Here is a 15,733-nt window from a genome sequence, read left to right as displayed (position 1 = left end):
ACAACTGCATTCTGCCCCGAGAACTACATAACGGTGATATTTCGAAAAATAGCAGCTTTTTGGACAATGCCATTTCACGTATCCACAAGAACAGATAAGAAAGCATATTAAAACTGTAATAAAAATAATGTCAAGATTACTACATTGAATATTTTTGTGCTTATATGGCCATCGAGTTATGACCGTAGTCATTGTGAAATCTATTTCTGTACATCACATTCACATGCTGATCGTAATTAATCTATATAAAACCGAACCAAAGCCCCAGCTATATATTTACAAACCACTTAATCATTTGAACTAGACTCGTGTGCTACTTGCAATGGGTTTAACTCATTACGTAAAGCCCAACAGATCATAGTATCATCAGTATTTGAGTCTTAATTACTGTAACATTCTATTGGGTTTCTCTCTTTAGCGTTATATCAGAAGTCTTTTTAACCTTGTACCAAATTAACTGGCCATAACAGATGTCTGGGCTGAGCAGCCAACCATTCAGAGATTAGTTCATGCCTTATATTCCTTTGATGCTGACAAGCTAATGGGGTCTAGCAGTGCATTTAAAGCACATTTCAGGGAAATCATCTCCTTCTCTGTGGCTCGCCGGCTCAGGTTGCATTGTATGACTGCATTACTTAGACCATTTGCTCGCTGGACACAACTGTGCCGGGACAAGATGCAATGTTTATTCATGCAGTCATGCGTCTCTGGCCTTTCACCTGTGTATATCTGTTGAATATGAAAATGCGCTCACCCTCTGAGCACCCCCGCTGCCACACACACACACACACACACATAAAAACACATGCACACACAGAGACAGAGAAGGATGGCAAAACCTGCCCACACACAAATACAACCGTTCACTTTCCTCCGCTTTGCTTTTTTTGGTCAGCCTCAGTGAAATGAAATGTTTGATAGTTTGATAGGAATAGTTCTTTCAAAAACGAGAAGTCTGTTTACTCGTGCTTAGAACACAAAAGGTAAATATTTTATTAACACACAAGCTGCTCTTTTCCATATAATTAATTCAAATGAATAGGGAATGGCGCTGTGAAACACAGCAATGCCAAAAAGCACCTTAATACTACTATAACAGGGTAGATATTCTTTATTCCAAGTGATACGGTAGCTTTTTGTGAAGAACATAAGCTAAATCTTATTTAAACTGAATTTGCTGATTGCTAAAAAAAACAACTTAAGAATTCGAAGCGTTTTTCTCTGGAATTAGCATTTCTTTATGGCTACTTTGTATGGATATCTATGCAAGTACTGGTACTTCCCAGTGCTTTAAGACTGGCACTTAAGCACATTTGAAGTGAAAGTACTTGATAAACATATGTCTGCAGAACATTCACTCAGTGTCGTTATCTCATTTTTGACCAAGATTTAGAGGCTTTTAGAGGCTTTTGCATCTTAACTCTTCAATTACACAATTATAGCCACGCCCTCAAGCAGTGATGTCATACAGTCCTGATTAAAAATAATAATAATAATAATAATAGTTAATATAGATGTAACACAGGAGCAAAAATGCATAACTAAGTAAAGAATTTTAATAAACACAGCAAAACCAACATAATACACAGGGAACCAGAAACATACACAAACCAATCATAAATTGTATATAGCACATGCCTGTATAACCTGTATAACTTCTTTACTTTTAACATGATATGCAAGATTTGTGTGTGTGTGTGTGTTTTACAATGTAATTACAAATGTATTTGTATAGTTCTCAGTACAGATTAAACAACAAGTTTAAAAGAAATAAAAACACAAAAGTTATTCTCTTACCAGATCTCCTGATTGTTCTCAGTTCATGAGATCTGTTGGTGCTGAGTTTCCTTTCTAAGTAGATTCTGTTTTATTTTGCTTTATACAGTTTGACGCCCAACCACATTATTGTTGCATACGCAGATAAAACTGTGACTACTAGATCATCTACTAGATTTTTTTTAGTCTATCAGAAAAAATATAGCCAATTATTATTATTTGTTATCATCCACATAGCATGTCTGATGCAAAATATTTCTACGATTAACAATCAGCTTTAGAATTTACCTTTTAGATACAATGATAACGCACATCCAGGTATTTATAAGTCCAAGCACAAGGGTCAGAGAAAATTGTGTTCAGTGCAGGGACATAACATCTCTTTCGTGCGTCACACCTGTAGAGACAATAACAAGTACTTGAGAATATCTCCCATTGACACAATAATAATTTTCTTGCTCTTGGTAAAATTATGCATAAAATTCAATTCCAAATAAAGTATTTGTTAACCCTACCGATGAGACATTATTTGGAAGGCTGATTTTTGGAAACAGTACATATTTGAAGTCATAGAATCTGCTATGAAAAAAGAGCATGTCGTGCGATCAGTCCGCCCATAGTTGGCTTCAGTGACCTGTATTAATCCAGAATCTGACACATGTAAGAAATAATAACAATCAATAAATGAATTCATTGACAAGTGAAATAAGAACTGTGGTAAAGTTTGGGGTCCAGGTTCAAAGTCTCCTCCTGATCCTGTTTCCTCACGTCTCTTCCACTGCTCTTTCAAACTCTTCTATCTGGGCACAAAAGGCCAAAAATACAATTTACAAAAAAAAAAAACTGAATACTTACTACAGTAGAGAAGCATAATTCCTCCTTCACAGACCACTACCCTTATTGCTTCTACTCCTGCAGGGAAGAAACAAACAGTTGTACTTGAAAATCTTTTTTATATATATATATATATAGAGAGAGAGAGAAATTTCTACCATTCTTTCCGTTCTGACACAGAAGGAGCAGCACTGAAAGTCGAAATCACAAGAAACCAATTCAAACACTGAACTGAACAGTTAATTACTCTACTTCCCGAATGAACATTTCCTGATTTCCTGATCGGCCACAAAGAAATCAAGCTTTCGTGAGAAAAACGTTTCAGGATTTTTCTCCATGAAGTGGGCGTAAATGATGATCAATGGATTGAAGGTTAAAAATGCTGTTTCAAAGAGCTCTAAATTATCCCAGCCAAGGAATAAGGGTTTTATCTAACCGAACGAGTTTCTTCAAAAAAAATAATAATAATAATACAATTTATATACTTATTTATATACTTCAAATGCTTTTGTTGAGCGCTGTTGAAGTCCACTGCATAGAGAAAAATCAAGGAAACATAATTTCTTTGCAACTGAAAAACGAAAGATGACATTAGGGTAAGTAAATTATTAGGATTCTTTTATGCTGCAAGTAAACTTATCCCATAAATTCAAAACGAATACTCACAAACGGTCCAGCTTATCTTTTGCACCAACATGTTGAACGTGTAAGAAAAACTAGAAGTCTCTTAAGAAGAAGACACATGTGCACATGGTATTTATAATACAGACAGTTCCGTTATCGTTTGTTCATTATTAACTTGGTTGACTCTACTTTGCAAATGTTTTATGAATGCGACCTTATCCCATTTTTACTGCTTTATTGATCATATGTTGATCATATGTTCAATCGCCTTTAATGCCCAATTGAGACTCCTTGCAATTTCCAGAAAAGTGGTTTCTGTTGTGGGATTGTATGATTTTGCTCATTCACACTTCCACAGCTTTCCGGACCGCGTTCTGTGCTCCCGATCTCCTGATTCTACGCAGTTCTGTCATGACACCTCTAATATGTTTGGCGTGGTAATGGACAAAGCAATGCTAATGTATTTTGATCTTGGCAGAATAGCTACAAGTTCAAGATTTTCTACTTCCATTATATCCACAAACATGCTCTAATTACCAATATGGTTTCATAAAATGTGTAAAATGTGTTTTTACTGCGCGTTTCACCCCTGTTTCCAAGAGAAATGTCCACTTTGTGGCGCAAAACACCGGTTTAATGAGTGAACCCTGGAATATTTTTATTATGTTGATATAGGTTTGTGTTGCGATGGTTCAGAATTTAAATATCCAGTCAGTGTCGCTAAAAGCTAATGCTCTATTGCGTTGGAAATATGCCCTAAACCCACCTGACAGTGTTAACGAATGCAAAACTAATATAAAAAGTCATTTGTTCATGACTTTTATGCAGATTCGAACCGTTTTGTCAAACTGTAGTTACACAAGATTTGAACTAGAGCTCCTTATCTTTCAAGTACGTCTCTGTACTCTGTGAGCTACCGAATAAATCAACGTCTGTGATGAAACTGGATATGTGTAATGTTAACATTTAAAAGCTTTAGTTAAATATCCCAGCATGATGATATTTTTTTTGAGGTTGAACATGATATTCTTCAAGTAATTGTGCAAATATTGCGCTTTATTAATCAGAACTGTAAATTTATGTGAAAGGGATTAAAAGGTGTCTGAGTTTTACTGCCTCTAGTGTTCATTTCTTCTGGAAGGCGCAGTGATATGTACTTGTTGGTACATATTCATGTCTCGCTGAAAAGTGCCCCCAGGTACATTTATGCCAAGAGACCAGGTGGGAAATTACCAGCAAAAATAGTATTGGAGACATAAGAAATCACGTTTTACTATATCTGTGTGTGCCTGCAGGGCCGTTCGTTGGTTTTTATAATTACAGAGGTCCCAATATATAGATTGTTAGGGGCTGGGGGGCATGCTCCCCTGAGAAAAGTTTGATTTTCCTGACTTATGTGCATTTTAAAATGTTTTAAGGCCATAAATTGGATAATAATATAAACCAAGACAGGGTAGTAGTAGAATACATTTTTTTCTCGATAACCGATTCTTAATCGTGACAATCAGATTAAATATGGCAATGCTCTGTAAATAGAGAAGATTGTTTACGTTCATGAATTTAATAAACTCATGTTATAATTGACAATATTGGCTTTCAGTAAAATCAAGCGTCTAAAACTATTAAATATTTATATATTTTTTTAATTACACTAATAAAATGTTATCTTAATGTTTATCTTAAGTCCAAACTGATTTTTACAATTTATGGACATTAGCTTTTTGTTTATTGAGCTGTTAAAAAGAAAAAGCAATATTACTTTTGTAATCATTTTAATTTTTGCAGAAAAATAGCACACTGATAAACTGTACAAAGCGGTATAAATATAGACATTTTCTCCCTCTTATCTTGAATTCGTGCTCGGTCTATGGTTGTGAGGAATGACGTCAGGAAGTCATTTTATAGCTGTCACACGAAGATAAAGATTACAAAAACTGTTTTTTAATAAATCCACAGAGAGCAATCAAACATAAGAGGTAGCAGCAAAACACGCACAACGTTGATCAGATGGGACAAACACAGAACAGAATCCAACTTACAAAGAGGAGGAAATGGGGATGAACCTGAACCAAATGAAACAATCGACGGAGACAGAAAATAGGTCACGCACAGAGCACATGGAGAATCAAAACAACAAACCAAAGTCCACGACTGTTACACAAGCATCGTCTCTGGCTTTTGTTCATTTTTGTTAACAAATGTAATAAATAACAAATGTTACTTCCTTTTGCTTGGCTTTTTTATTAGTAGATATAGTTTTTATGATATTCGGTTGGTCATGAAAGTGTTTTTGAACCAGGACATTCCAAATATTACGTCCTATATTTACTCTGCTGGAGCATTGAGCATTACTGATTATTTATCTGTCCTGGTCTTACCTTGAACTTTTAATCTTTAGACATGATTAGAAATACAATAAAAAAACACTTGTTGCATCTGATAAGATCAATGAACCGCCCAAATCACAATACAAAACAAACAGCTTTTATCAGTGCCTTATGTGCTTCCTTACATATTACATATAAGATATAACTGGCCATCTATTCCATATTGTAGGAAAATATATAAATATCAAAGATAAGAATAAATATTCACAAACTGAATTTGAAGCATCTATATGATAAATCCTCTTTCCAAAAAATAATAAATAAATCTAAAATGAAAGCTTGCTGTTTTCTAGGCTGATAGGAACTTGCAGCAAACCTCATTGGTTATTACGACAAAATACGGGTATAATTCCTAGAAAACCACAACTTTAAATTTTCCATCTAATCTACAGAAGAGTCAAGTTTTAAATAAAAAAATATTGAAACTCTTTGGTCATTTTTAAACACGATGCTTCTGGTCTAATCAGATTTAATGATCTATGCTAGGCTATGCTAAAAGTGTTATCACCAGACCGAAAGATCAGCTGAATGGATTCAAAAAACGATAAATCTCACATTTTTAACCTCTGGGGGAGTTACAGAATGAGCCCATTTTTTTTTTAAGTGGTTTTCCTTTGAATGATGACGTTATTTTAACTATCCCTTTAATTATCCTTTTAAAGACTGTTACAAAGCACCAAGACGGGAGGTTGATTGTATTAAATTAACCACTATTCTTAAAGGACTGTCGGTTGGACCGTTGTTATTCTTCCTCGGTCGTTTAAGAAAATTATACACACAATGGTAATTTGCTCTAGGAAGGTTATTATGATGTCATCAACATCCTAAAGAAAACCTGTTCAGATTTAATGCTTTGTGTTAAAGGTGGCAGGTGTAGTAAATGGAGCAGCGAGCACATCAATGGCCTCAGTTTCTCCATCGCTGGATCCCTATGATCGCAGGGATAATAGCTGGACTGGCTCTTCTGAGCACAGCTGCTGGGTGAAAGGTCATCAGAAGCAGCTGCCCTCACGGATCAAGGGTGCAGGTGGCGCTGGGCACCACTTGTGGAGAAGGGGCAGGTGGCAGTTAGTGCCAGCGTCTGGCTCCAAGACCATCAGGTTTGTGTCAAATGCTGATTATTTTCAGGGGAAAGGCCTGGAAATGCATGACCTAATGTGCAACATGTTTTGACCTAAAAATATGGCCACATCAATGAGGATAAAATAAAGACAGTGTTGCTTTTCCGATAACAGTTATCTTTTTTGTTTATTTTAATAATGCATGAATAGATTACATTATATTTCAGAGATTAAAGGGATGGCTTTATAAAATTACAGTCGAACCATTGATGTCACTTGGGCTATTAAGGTGTCCTTACTTCCTTTCTAGGCCTTAAATGTGCTGTTTATGCAGAAAGCTCTCAGATTTCATTAAAAATATCTCAATTTGTGCTCTAAAGATAAATAAAGTTCTTATCTTGATCATACTGTAAACATAGTATAATTTTAAGAGTGAAAATGCTATATTTCTGCTATATTTGCTTTTTCTTCCATGCCATAAAGTTATTTATTGTTCTTTCATTTTGTAAATTATTTGTTGATTTATAGTATGCATGTATGAGCTCGAGCAAGTCATTTAATACATGACCACGGCAAACATTTTTCTCTTTTTGAAATAACACACACTGACGAATCATTCGCTATCAAACTAGGAACGTGTATGAAAGTGAAATATTACAGGAACTGAAGGAAAGTGAAGAACTAAAGAGACCGAACGAGTTATAATTTCTCATAGTAAAGTGCCCTGGTTATCTCTGCCTCCCCAGCTGAGGACATTTAAGGTCGTGAGAAACGAGACAAACTCATCTCTACGCGTGTGTTTGTGCACACGTTCGTATATTTCTGCGTCACGGCACGTTAATACCTCAGACATCATCAATTTCCTCCCCAGACACAACATGATTCAGGCAAGCCGACGAAATTAAATCAAATTATCTCCACCCCCAAAACGATCAAGTGCGCGAAAGTCCAGACTCTGAGTCAGCCGCTCCCCTGAGCTCCGGACAGGAAGTCTTTGATCCAGAGCTTTCACACAATAAGGAAGCAGGCCTAGACCGAGAAGAAAAAAAAAAAACATAACAAACAATCTTTTCGAAATCAAACAATGAGGGTTAATGCATTTAGGAAAGCGAGCAAGGAAGCTCATGAGGATATTTGTTATTTAAAATGCAGCGGCTCCAGACAGAGAGAGCTGAGTGAATGAAGTTAAGAGGATTACAGGTTGTTTGGTGACACTCGAGGCTGCTGAGGAGAGATAAAGCATGAGAAGTGTGGGCAGGTGTTGCCGTTCGGCTCACCTCTCTCGAATCTGTTCATCCAGCACAGAATGTCACTTTACACAGTGGTTTTTGTTTAAAACTTTTATCCTTTTACAGAGGATGTTCTATGTCCTATCAAGTATAAGGCCTTTTTATGAAATCTTTATTTGATTTTTGGGGTCTACTCAAATAGGTTTTCATGCTTGATTGTTCCAAACGCCAAACATATTATTTATTTATTTATTTTTATTTATTTGTTACATATTTTGCATTATTACAGCACTTCTCTATCTTAATCCAACATAAATGAAAAAGTGGAAAAGCGTGATAGGTCTCCTTTAATTAATTTTTTACATTTATTAATTGAACTGTCTGATAATTTATTTATCTTGTTCTGGCTGCTAATCATTCTGAAAGAATCCATCAATCAGTTGATCCATTCCTTAAGTCATTAATCTGCCTATTCATCTATCCATCCAGACATGCGTCTTCCAAAAATCAACAGTCAAAGCATCCTTCCATCCATCCATCAATTCAACCATTTAGCCGTTTACTAATTAATCTAACTATATGTGTACTTGTTTGTTCATCTAACCTCCATCTTCCAATTAATCGGTCATTCCATCCATCTATTCATATATAAAGTACAATCATCTGTACAACATCTATTTCTGTGTTCATTCATTCATCTAACCTTCATCTTCTAGCTAACCAGCCTCTTAAGTACTCCCTACATTGAAATCATCCATCCATCCTCACATCCATTAATTATCTAACCATTCATTCATTCATGCATGCATGCATTCATCTCTCTAACCTTCATTTTACATTAATCAGCCATTTAAATAATTTTGTCTGTCCGTCCAACCATTTAAACATCTAACAATCTTCTTCTTTCTTCATTCATTCATCTAACCTCCATCTTCCAGCTAATCATCCATTCATTCATTCAATCATCCATCAATTCACGATCCATCTATCCAATTTAAACCATTTTACTTCATCTAACAATCTGCTCGATTGTTCAGTTCTTTCATCTAACCTCTATCTCTCAAACTTGGTACATGGTACATAGATTCTATTCACCATTTATTCCAACCTAGGTAGAACCTCGGTAGACTGTTTCTTGGCTCAGTCCAGTATAAAATAGCGGTATGGGAACATGTGGCATCTTCTTCCCTGGAAGCGAGCTATGTGCCAGACTGAAGGGATGAAGGCTGGAATGTTGGACCGCCATGTCCTCAGTTAGAAGAAAAATTACCCCTGAGCCGTGGCTTGAGGGAATTCCCCCCAGCGAGGCCAGACAGGCTGAGATATGAATAACGATTTGCCTTGCAACAAGAGACTGAGTGATCCTGTTCAGATTCAGATCGCACACACAAAATGAATCCAGCACAGCCTAACGTTGCTCTCACCCACGTCGTTCTTTTGATTGAACTGCTACATTTTTAGCCTAGAGGACAAGACCCTAGTGCTGGTGAAACGGATTGAAAATCATTTTACACGATATCTGAGGTAATCCATTTTTTTTTGTTTGTTTGCACTGATGTCTTCAACTTTCTTTTAAAGCTGTTATTTTAAGACCCGAAGACCCCACACTATCGATTTATGATCTAATTACATATGCAGTCACGTGCAACATGAAGTTCATAATATATTCATTTAACTCGCAAGTAGTTCACCCGACACTCCCTTTGGTCTTTTTTTTATCTATATTTATGTGAAAGCAAGAGACAGTGAGCACTAGCTCTTAACACCTATAGCAGAAGGGCCAAGATTTTAGATTTTAAAGGCTGTGGATCTCAGATGGTTGTCTCCCCCTTGTGGCCATCAGCCAAAAGGGGAAGCGGATTATTTCATATTTAGTATAATTACAAATCGTTTGAAGAATATCCTTTATTTTGACAATGAGTTCAAAAACCTCTTAATTATGTTTTCTGTTTCTTTTGTCAGGGTCTGTTCCCTTATCACACAATTCCCTCATTAATTTCAACTCATCTGCCTTGCCTTCTTACACAAATGTTCGTTCTCTCTCTCTTTCCCTCTCTCCAAGTTTGTCCTTTTTCTTCAAAGCTGCTGATGTGTGCATAATGAATAACATTCATCAAAGTCATAATCTCTTTCATATGAGTTAATTCACACTGCCACACAGTCTCCCTTCCACCAAACCAGAAGTAGAGCTCCTTTCTAAGACACAGACAGGTCAAATCCAAACCCACCATGAGCAAAAAGTCTTGGAAACTGTACTTGCTGCTTACTGTATGTACTGTGATTCCATTCGCATGCTTTGCAAATAAATAGCATGTATTGATTTGCAAAGAGGGGATAAGATTGAAGACTCAATACTTATACGATACTGAAAAGTATGGAAGTATATTTTTTCCGATTTATTTGCTATAAAATCCAAGTTCTGAAAAAGAAAATCGTTAGATGGCAACAGGTTTTAAACTCAAAATGTGAGAAATTAAATCAAAAGCGTGATATAAAAGTTACTTTTTATGCTGTGGCAGAAACCCGTTTATAAAGGTGTTCTCAGCCATTCAATGTATCTTGTTATTTATGTAGTTTGTCGTCAGGAGGAGGTATTCGAATTATTTCACAACGTACCTACGGCGTAAAGCCTCTACTGTATTGTGCAAATTCTTTGTATATTACAATACTTTATAAATGGATATCTTTCGGTTACATTTAGCTGATGTCCCGACAAACCAATACCCTGTTGCTGAAACAGGCACTCAATTATTTATTTCCTTACGTTATAATATTGGAGCTGCAGGCAGGCCGTGATATGGTTTATCACAGACAATAACCATTTTGCGATTGTTGGCTAACTCAGCCTTATTGCACGGATCGGTTTTGTCATTGGTTGAAAGGTGCGTACTCAATACAAACATCTTCGCCATCTCAGCACAAAGCTTGGAAGACAATTCGGCAAACATGAATTTTTAATCACGAGGAGCTCCTTCTCCCAGTTTCTGACCTTCAGCCTGAGCAAATTCTTTTCAATAATTCATATTTTTTTCAGTATCCTTCCCCCAACTGAATACATGGGCACACTTACACATTTTCAGTTTTGCATGCTTGCTTAAACGGGATTGTTGTGTGCATGGTCTATTTTAGGTGTATTTATATTTCTTTTCTTTTTTTTTTTACCAGTATTTATTTATTTTTATCGTATTGAGTACTGCAACTTCTCCCAACATTTATTTAAAATGAAATACTGTTGAGATAACCTCCTAAAAAAAAAAAAACTATACATATAGTAAGCTTTCTACTATAATTGTGCGTTAAAAATATACAGTTGTTTAACCGAAATGCCACGCTGTATCTGGTGCTTATAACTGCATGTCTGTTTCATCTTCAATTTCACACCTGAGCGGGACTTTTACCGGGGCACAGGAAAACACTCTCACTACCCATGCTGCACCTGTGTCTTCTGCCATTTTACAGATGTATAGAATCCCTTTACTGCAGTGAGCGGAATAAAAAACTGTCCTTTAAAGTCAATTTAAAATCTATAAAATCGAGGACAATTGCTCGGTTTATAGGAATAGTTCACTCAAACTGAAAATTTGCTACGAAGATGAATAACCCTCAGATCATGCAAAAATTAGACGCAATTTGTTACTTCATCAAAAAGATTTGGAGAAATTTAGCAGTGCATCTCTTGCTCACCAGCGTATCCTCTGCAGTGAATGGGTGCCGTCAGAAAGAGAGCCCGAACAGCCGATAATCCACATAATGTCCAGTCCTGGTGTGTTTGTAACAAACAAATGCATCGTTAGGCATTTATTGGTGCTTGATCTATGCATATTTCCCTCCTTATTCAGATAACACATCTTTTTCAAACAATATTATTGATAATTATAAACTTTTTTTTTTTTGAGGGCACCCATTTACTGCAGAGCATCCACTGTTGAGTATATTTTACACACATTCTACGTTTAGTATGGAGACTATGCGTGAGTGTTTAGTATATTATAGTTGCGCTGGTGTCCATAAAAGGGCAAGCACATTAAAGTGAGATACAGTGGACCTCTTCAGCTGTGCTTTTTGTCTTACATCTCTCCAGCCTTGAACTCGTGAACTCATCAGTAGTTACATAATTAACAATCTAGTTGGTGTTTATCCACTCTGCTTTCCTGTAAATTAATGATACACTAATTAAATATATATGGAATCTAAATTAACTCAATAATTTATCGCACTTTGTGAATAAAACATAAGTTTGCCTGTGCCAAAGCATGTTTGGGTGGTAGCTATAGGATATTGATACATCGATACTATTTCAGTCTTTCTACTTACCTTGTTTTTGTAATGCGTTACTGGTTATTTCTGAGTGAAAACTGTTTCTACATGTTTTTTTTTCAGCGTGTGTGATGTAATGTGTAATTTATGCCCATACCACAGGCAGTATGAGCAATGGTAATGCCCACCTTAGCAAGCACGACTAATAACAGAGATTACAACTGGAAGCCAAACTCTGATTCATAACCTAGACAATCAAAAAAACTTCCTTTTGCTCACAACCCATGAGGTTTCCTGGATCTCTGGATTAATGGCTCAGACATTCATAATGTCTCTGCATGCTGTGCCTTCTCAAGTCTTCTCAGCCCTTGCGGGGCTCTGCTGTTTTTGCTCTTTGTTTGTTTAGCCTACCTTAACATGCAAGCAGTGAATGATTTACTTTCTTTCATGACAAATTAACCTTTTATAAATCAGTTTTCTGTATTTATGTCCTACTTACCTTATTTGAGGAGGAAGAGACAGGACATTTTTCAAATACCTTGTTTCCAAACCTGTATGGTTGTGATTCTGTGTAACAGAAAGAAAATGCTTTGCTCAGTGTTTATATATATATATATATATATATATATATATATATATATATATTGTGGCGAGGCAGAGGAAGCACAAGAGAAACAGGTGCAGTGAAAACTCCCGGAGGGTGTATTTATTAGACAATACACAGAAGGTGAGCGGTGAGTCCGTGCGAGGAGTGCGCGGTGAGTCCGGGGTGGTGTAGCGGTGAATCCGGTGAGTGCAGCGGTGAGTCGTCTCGGTGTTTCCGTGCTTAGTAACGTGAGGGAGTCCACTGTGAGGTAGTAGGGGAAGTAGCTCAGGCAGGCCCGTCACGTTGTAGCTTCTGGGAGACAAAGAAAGAGACAACAGGTTAGCTTGGCGTTTCCGAGTCTCGTGGCTCACTGAAGCCGTCGCCTGGCCGGGCTTATCTGGCCCGCGGCTGATGAGCTCCAGGTGTGGCGAATCCGTCGTTGAGTGGCTGGTGTAGGTGTTCGTGTTTGTTCCCAGGGCAACGCTGATCGATCCTCGGGACGCTCGTCACACTCCCCCCCCCAAGCGCTGTCCTGGTCCTGGTGGATAAAGCAGAGCGTAATAACGGGGAAATTTGGGGTGGGTGGGGAGTGACCCCTGACAGACCTGCAAAAGCCGACCACATCCGCGATAGGCCGTCGGCGTTGGCGTTGGCTGTCCGGGCGCGGTGTGTTGCACGTCAAAGTGGAAGTCCTGGAGCGCGAGGAACCAGCGGGTCACCCTGGCGTTCGTGTCCTTGGCCCTGGCCATCCACTGGAGGGTGCGTGGTCGGTAAGTAGGGTGAACCGCCGGCCCAGGAGGTAGTACCGCAGTTCCAGGACTGCCCACTTGACGGCTAGGGCCTCCTTCTCCACCGCGCGTAGTTTTTCTCGGCGGGGGTCAGCTTCCTACTGATATATAAGACCGGATGCTCCTCACCCTCCTGGATCTGGGACAGCACGGCTCCCAGACCCACATCAGAAGCATCCGTCTGTAGCAGGAAGGGGCAGCCGAAGTCCGGGGCTCTCAGGACAGGGTCTGAGGTGAGTGCGGCCTTAATCCTCTGGAACGCTTCCTCCGCGTCGGGGTTCCACAGAACCCGTTCAGGCTGCCCCTTCCTGGTCAGGTCTGTCAGAGGGGCGGCTATGGAGGAGAAGTCGGGGATGAAACAACGATAATACCCTGCCAACCCCAAGAAGGCGCGTACCTGGGTTTTGTTGGTGGGCCTCGGGGTCTCCTGGACCGCGGTGACTTTACTCTCCTGTGGCCGGATCAGTCCTCGTCCAACTCGATAACCCAGGTACTTCGCTTCCAAGAGCGCCAGGTGACATTTCTTGGGGTTGGCGGTGAGTCCAGCCCGTCGAAGATCCCGAAGCACCCTCCGCAGGCGCTCCAGATGGTCTTCCCAGGTCTCCGAGTGAATCACAAGGTCGTCGAGATAGGCTGCGGCGTACTGTTGGTGGGGTCGGAGTAAGATGTCCATTAGTCTCTGGAAGGTGGCTGGTGCCCCGTGTAGACCGAAGGGAAGGGACCGGTATTGCCAGTGGCCGCCGGGGGTGGAGAAAGCCGTTTTTGGCTTGGCTTCCTCTGACAGCGGAACCTGCCAGTATCCTTTGGTGAGATCGAGGGTGGAGATATACCGGGCCCTTCCGAGACGTTCCAGCAGTTCGTCTACACGGGGCATGGGATATCCGTCGAACTCGGAGACCTGGTTGAGTCGCCGGTAGTCATTGCAGAAGCGGAGGGTGCCGTCTGGTTTTGGAACCAGGACGATGGGGCTGGACCACGGGCTCGTCGATGGTTCAATCACCCCAACTTCAGCATTTGGTTTACCTCCTCCTCAATAGCTCGCCGACGAGCCTCAGGGATCCGGTAGGCCGCTGCCGGACGATGACGCCGGGAGGGGTCCGGATCGTGCTGGAGGAGGTTAGTCTGCCCGGCGTGGGCGAGAACACATCCGAGAACTGACCGACCAAATGTTGGAGTTCCGTCTTCTGTGCGGAGCGAGCAGGGCGTTGGTGTCGACGACCGGGCCCTCCTGAATGGCGAGTGTGGAAAGGTGTTCCCTAGTCCCCACCCACTTCTTCAACAAGTTAATGTGGTATATTTGTTCGGTGCGTCGACGGTTTGGTTGGCGGACTCGTAAGTAACCGGGCCGATCTTTTCCAGAATGGTATATGGACCCTGCCAGGTGGCCAGGAATTTGCATGCATTGGTGGGGACTAGTACCATGACCCGGTCGCCGACCTGGAATTCCCGGGTTGTGCAGGGCGGTTATAGTGCCGTTGTTGTTGCTGCTGGGCCTCGCGTCATGTGCTCCGCACGAGGGGCATCACCCGTTCAATTCGGTCCCGCATGGCTTGGACGTGTTCTACGACCGACCTCTGGGCATCCGGCTGCTGCTGCTGCTCCCAGGCCTCTTTTGCCACGTCCAGCAGGCCTCGCGGCTGTCGGCCGAACAGCAACTCGAATGGGGTGAAGCCGGTGGAGGCCTGGGGCACCTCTCGCACCCCGAAGAGGACGTAGGGGAGCATCTGGTCCCAGTCCCGTTTGTCCTCGGAGACAACCCTTCTCAACATCTGTTTCAGTGTCTGGTTGAACCGCTCCACAAGTCCGTCCGCCTGGGGTGGTACACTGAGGGCGCAGCTGCTGGATCCGTAGCAGCCGGCAGAGGTCGGCCATCACTCGGGACATGAACGGGGTGCCTTGGTCGGTCAGTATCTCCCCGGGTATCCCCACTCTGGTGGACAGGGTGAAGAGCTCCTGGGCGATCGCCTTGGCGGTGGCTTTGCGGAGTGGGATGGCTTCGGGGTACCGGGTGGCGTAGTCCACGATCACCAGGATGTGTTCGTGGCCGCGGGCAGACCTCGGCAGCGGGCCCACCAGATCCATCCCGATGCGCTCAAAGGGCACCTCGATTATGGGCAGCGGGATAAGTGGACTAGGGGGAGGTGGCCGGGGCGAGGTCTTCTGGCACTCGGGCAGGCCTGGCAGAACAGTT

The 15,733-nt window shown here is 40.6% G+C and overlaps 1 protein-coding gene across 1 annotated transcript; it reads right to left on the bottom strand.

Annotated features, from left to right (window-relative positions):
* Positions 1–1,534: 1,534 nt before the first annotated feature.
* LOC122361573 (L-rhamnose-binding lectin CSL3-like) lies at positions 1,535–3,412 on the bottom strand. Its single transcript, XM_043262373.1, has 5 exons — positions 3,277–3,412; positions 2,769–2,801; positions 2,632–2,688; positions 2,292–2,427; positions 1,535–2,173 (listed from the first exon to the last, which is right to left on the bottom strand). Exons 1-5 carry the CDS (start codon positions 3,305–3,307, stop codon positions 2,068–2,070), a joined length of 363 nt encoding a protein of 120 aa, XP_043118308.1. The 5' UTR covers positions 3,308–3,412; the 3' UTR covers positions 1,535–2,067.
* Positions 3,413–15,733: the final 12,321 nt, after the last annotated feature.

This window comes from Puntigrus tetrazona, chromosome 17 (assembly GCF_018831695.1).
Source record: "Puntigrus tetrazona isolate hp1 chromosome 17, ASM1883169v1, whole genome shotgun sequence".
In the NCBI taxonomy this organism is placed as follows: domain Eukaryota; kingdom Metazoa; phylum Chordata; class Actinopteri; order Cypriniformes; family Cyprinidae; genus Puntigrus; species Puntigrus tetrazona.
This window is presented reverse-complemented; position numbering and strand designations above follow the sequence as displayed.

Coding starts and splice junctions, on each gene's coding strand:
- LOC122361573 (XM_043262373.1), bottom strand. CDS start 3,307: ATGTTGGTGCAAAAGATAAGCTGGACCGTTT. Junction 2,689..2,768: donor GTGTCAGAACGGAAAGAATG/GTAGAAATTTCT, acceptor TCTTCCCTGCAG/GAGTAGAAGCAATAAGGGTA. Junction 2,428..2,631: donor AATTATGCTTCTCTACTGTA/GTAAGTATTCAG, acceptor TACATGTGTCAG/ATTCTGGATTAATACAGGTC.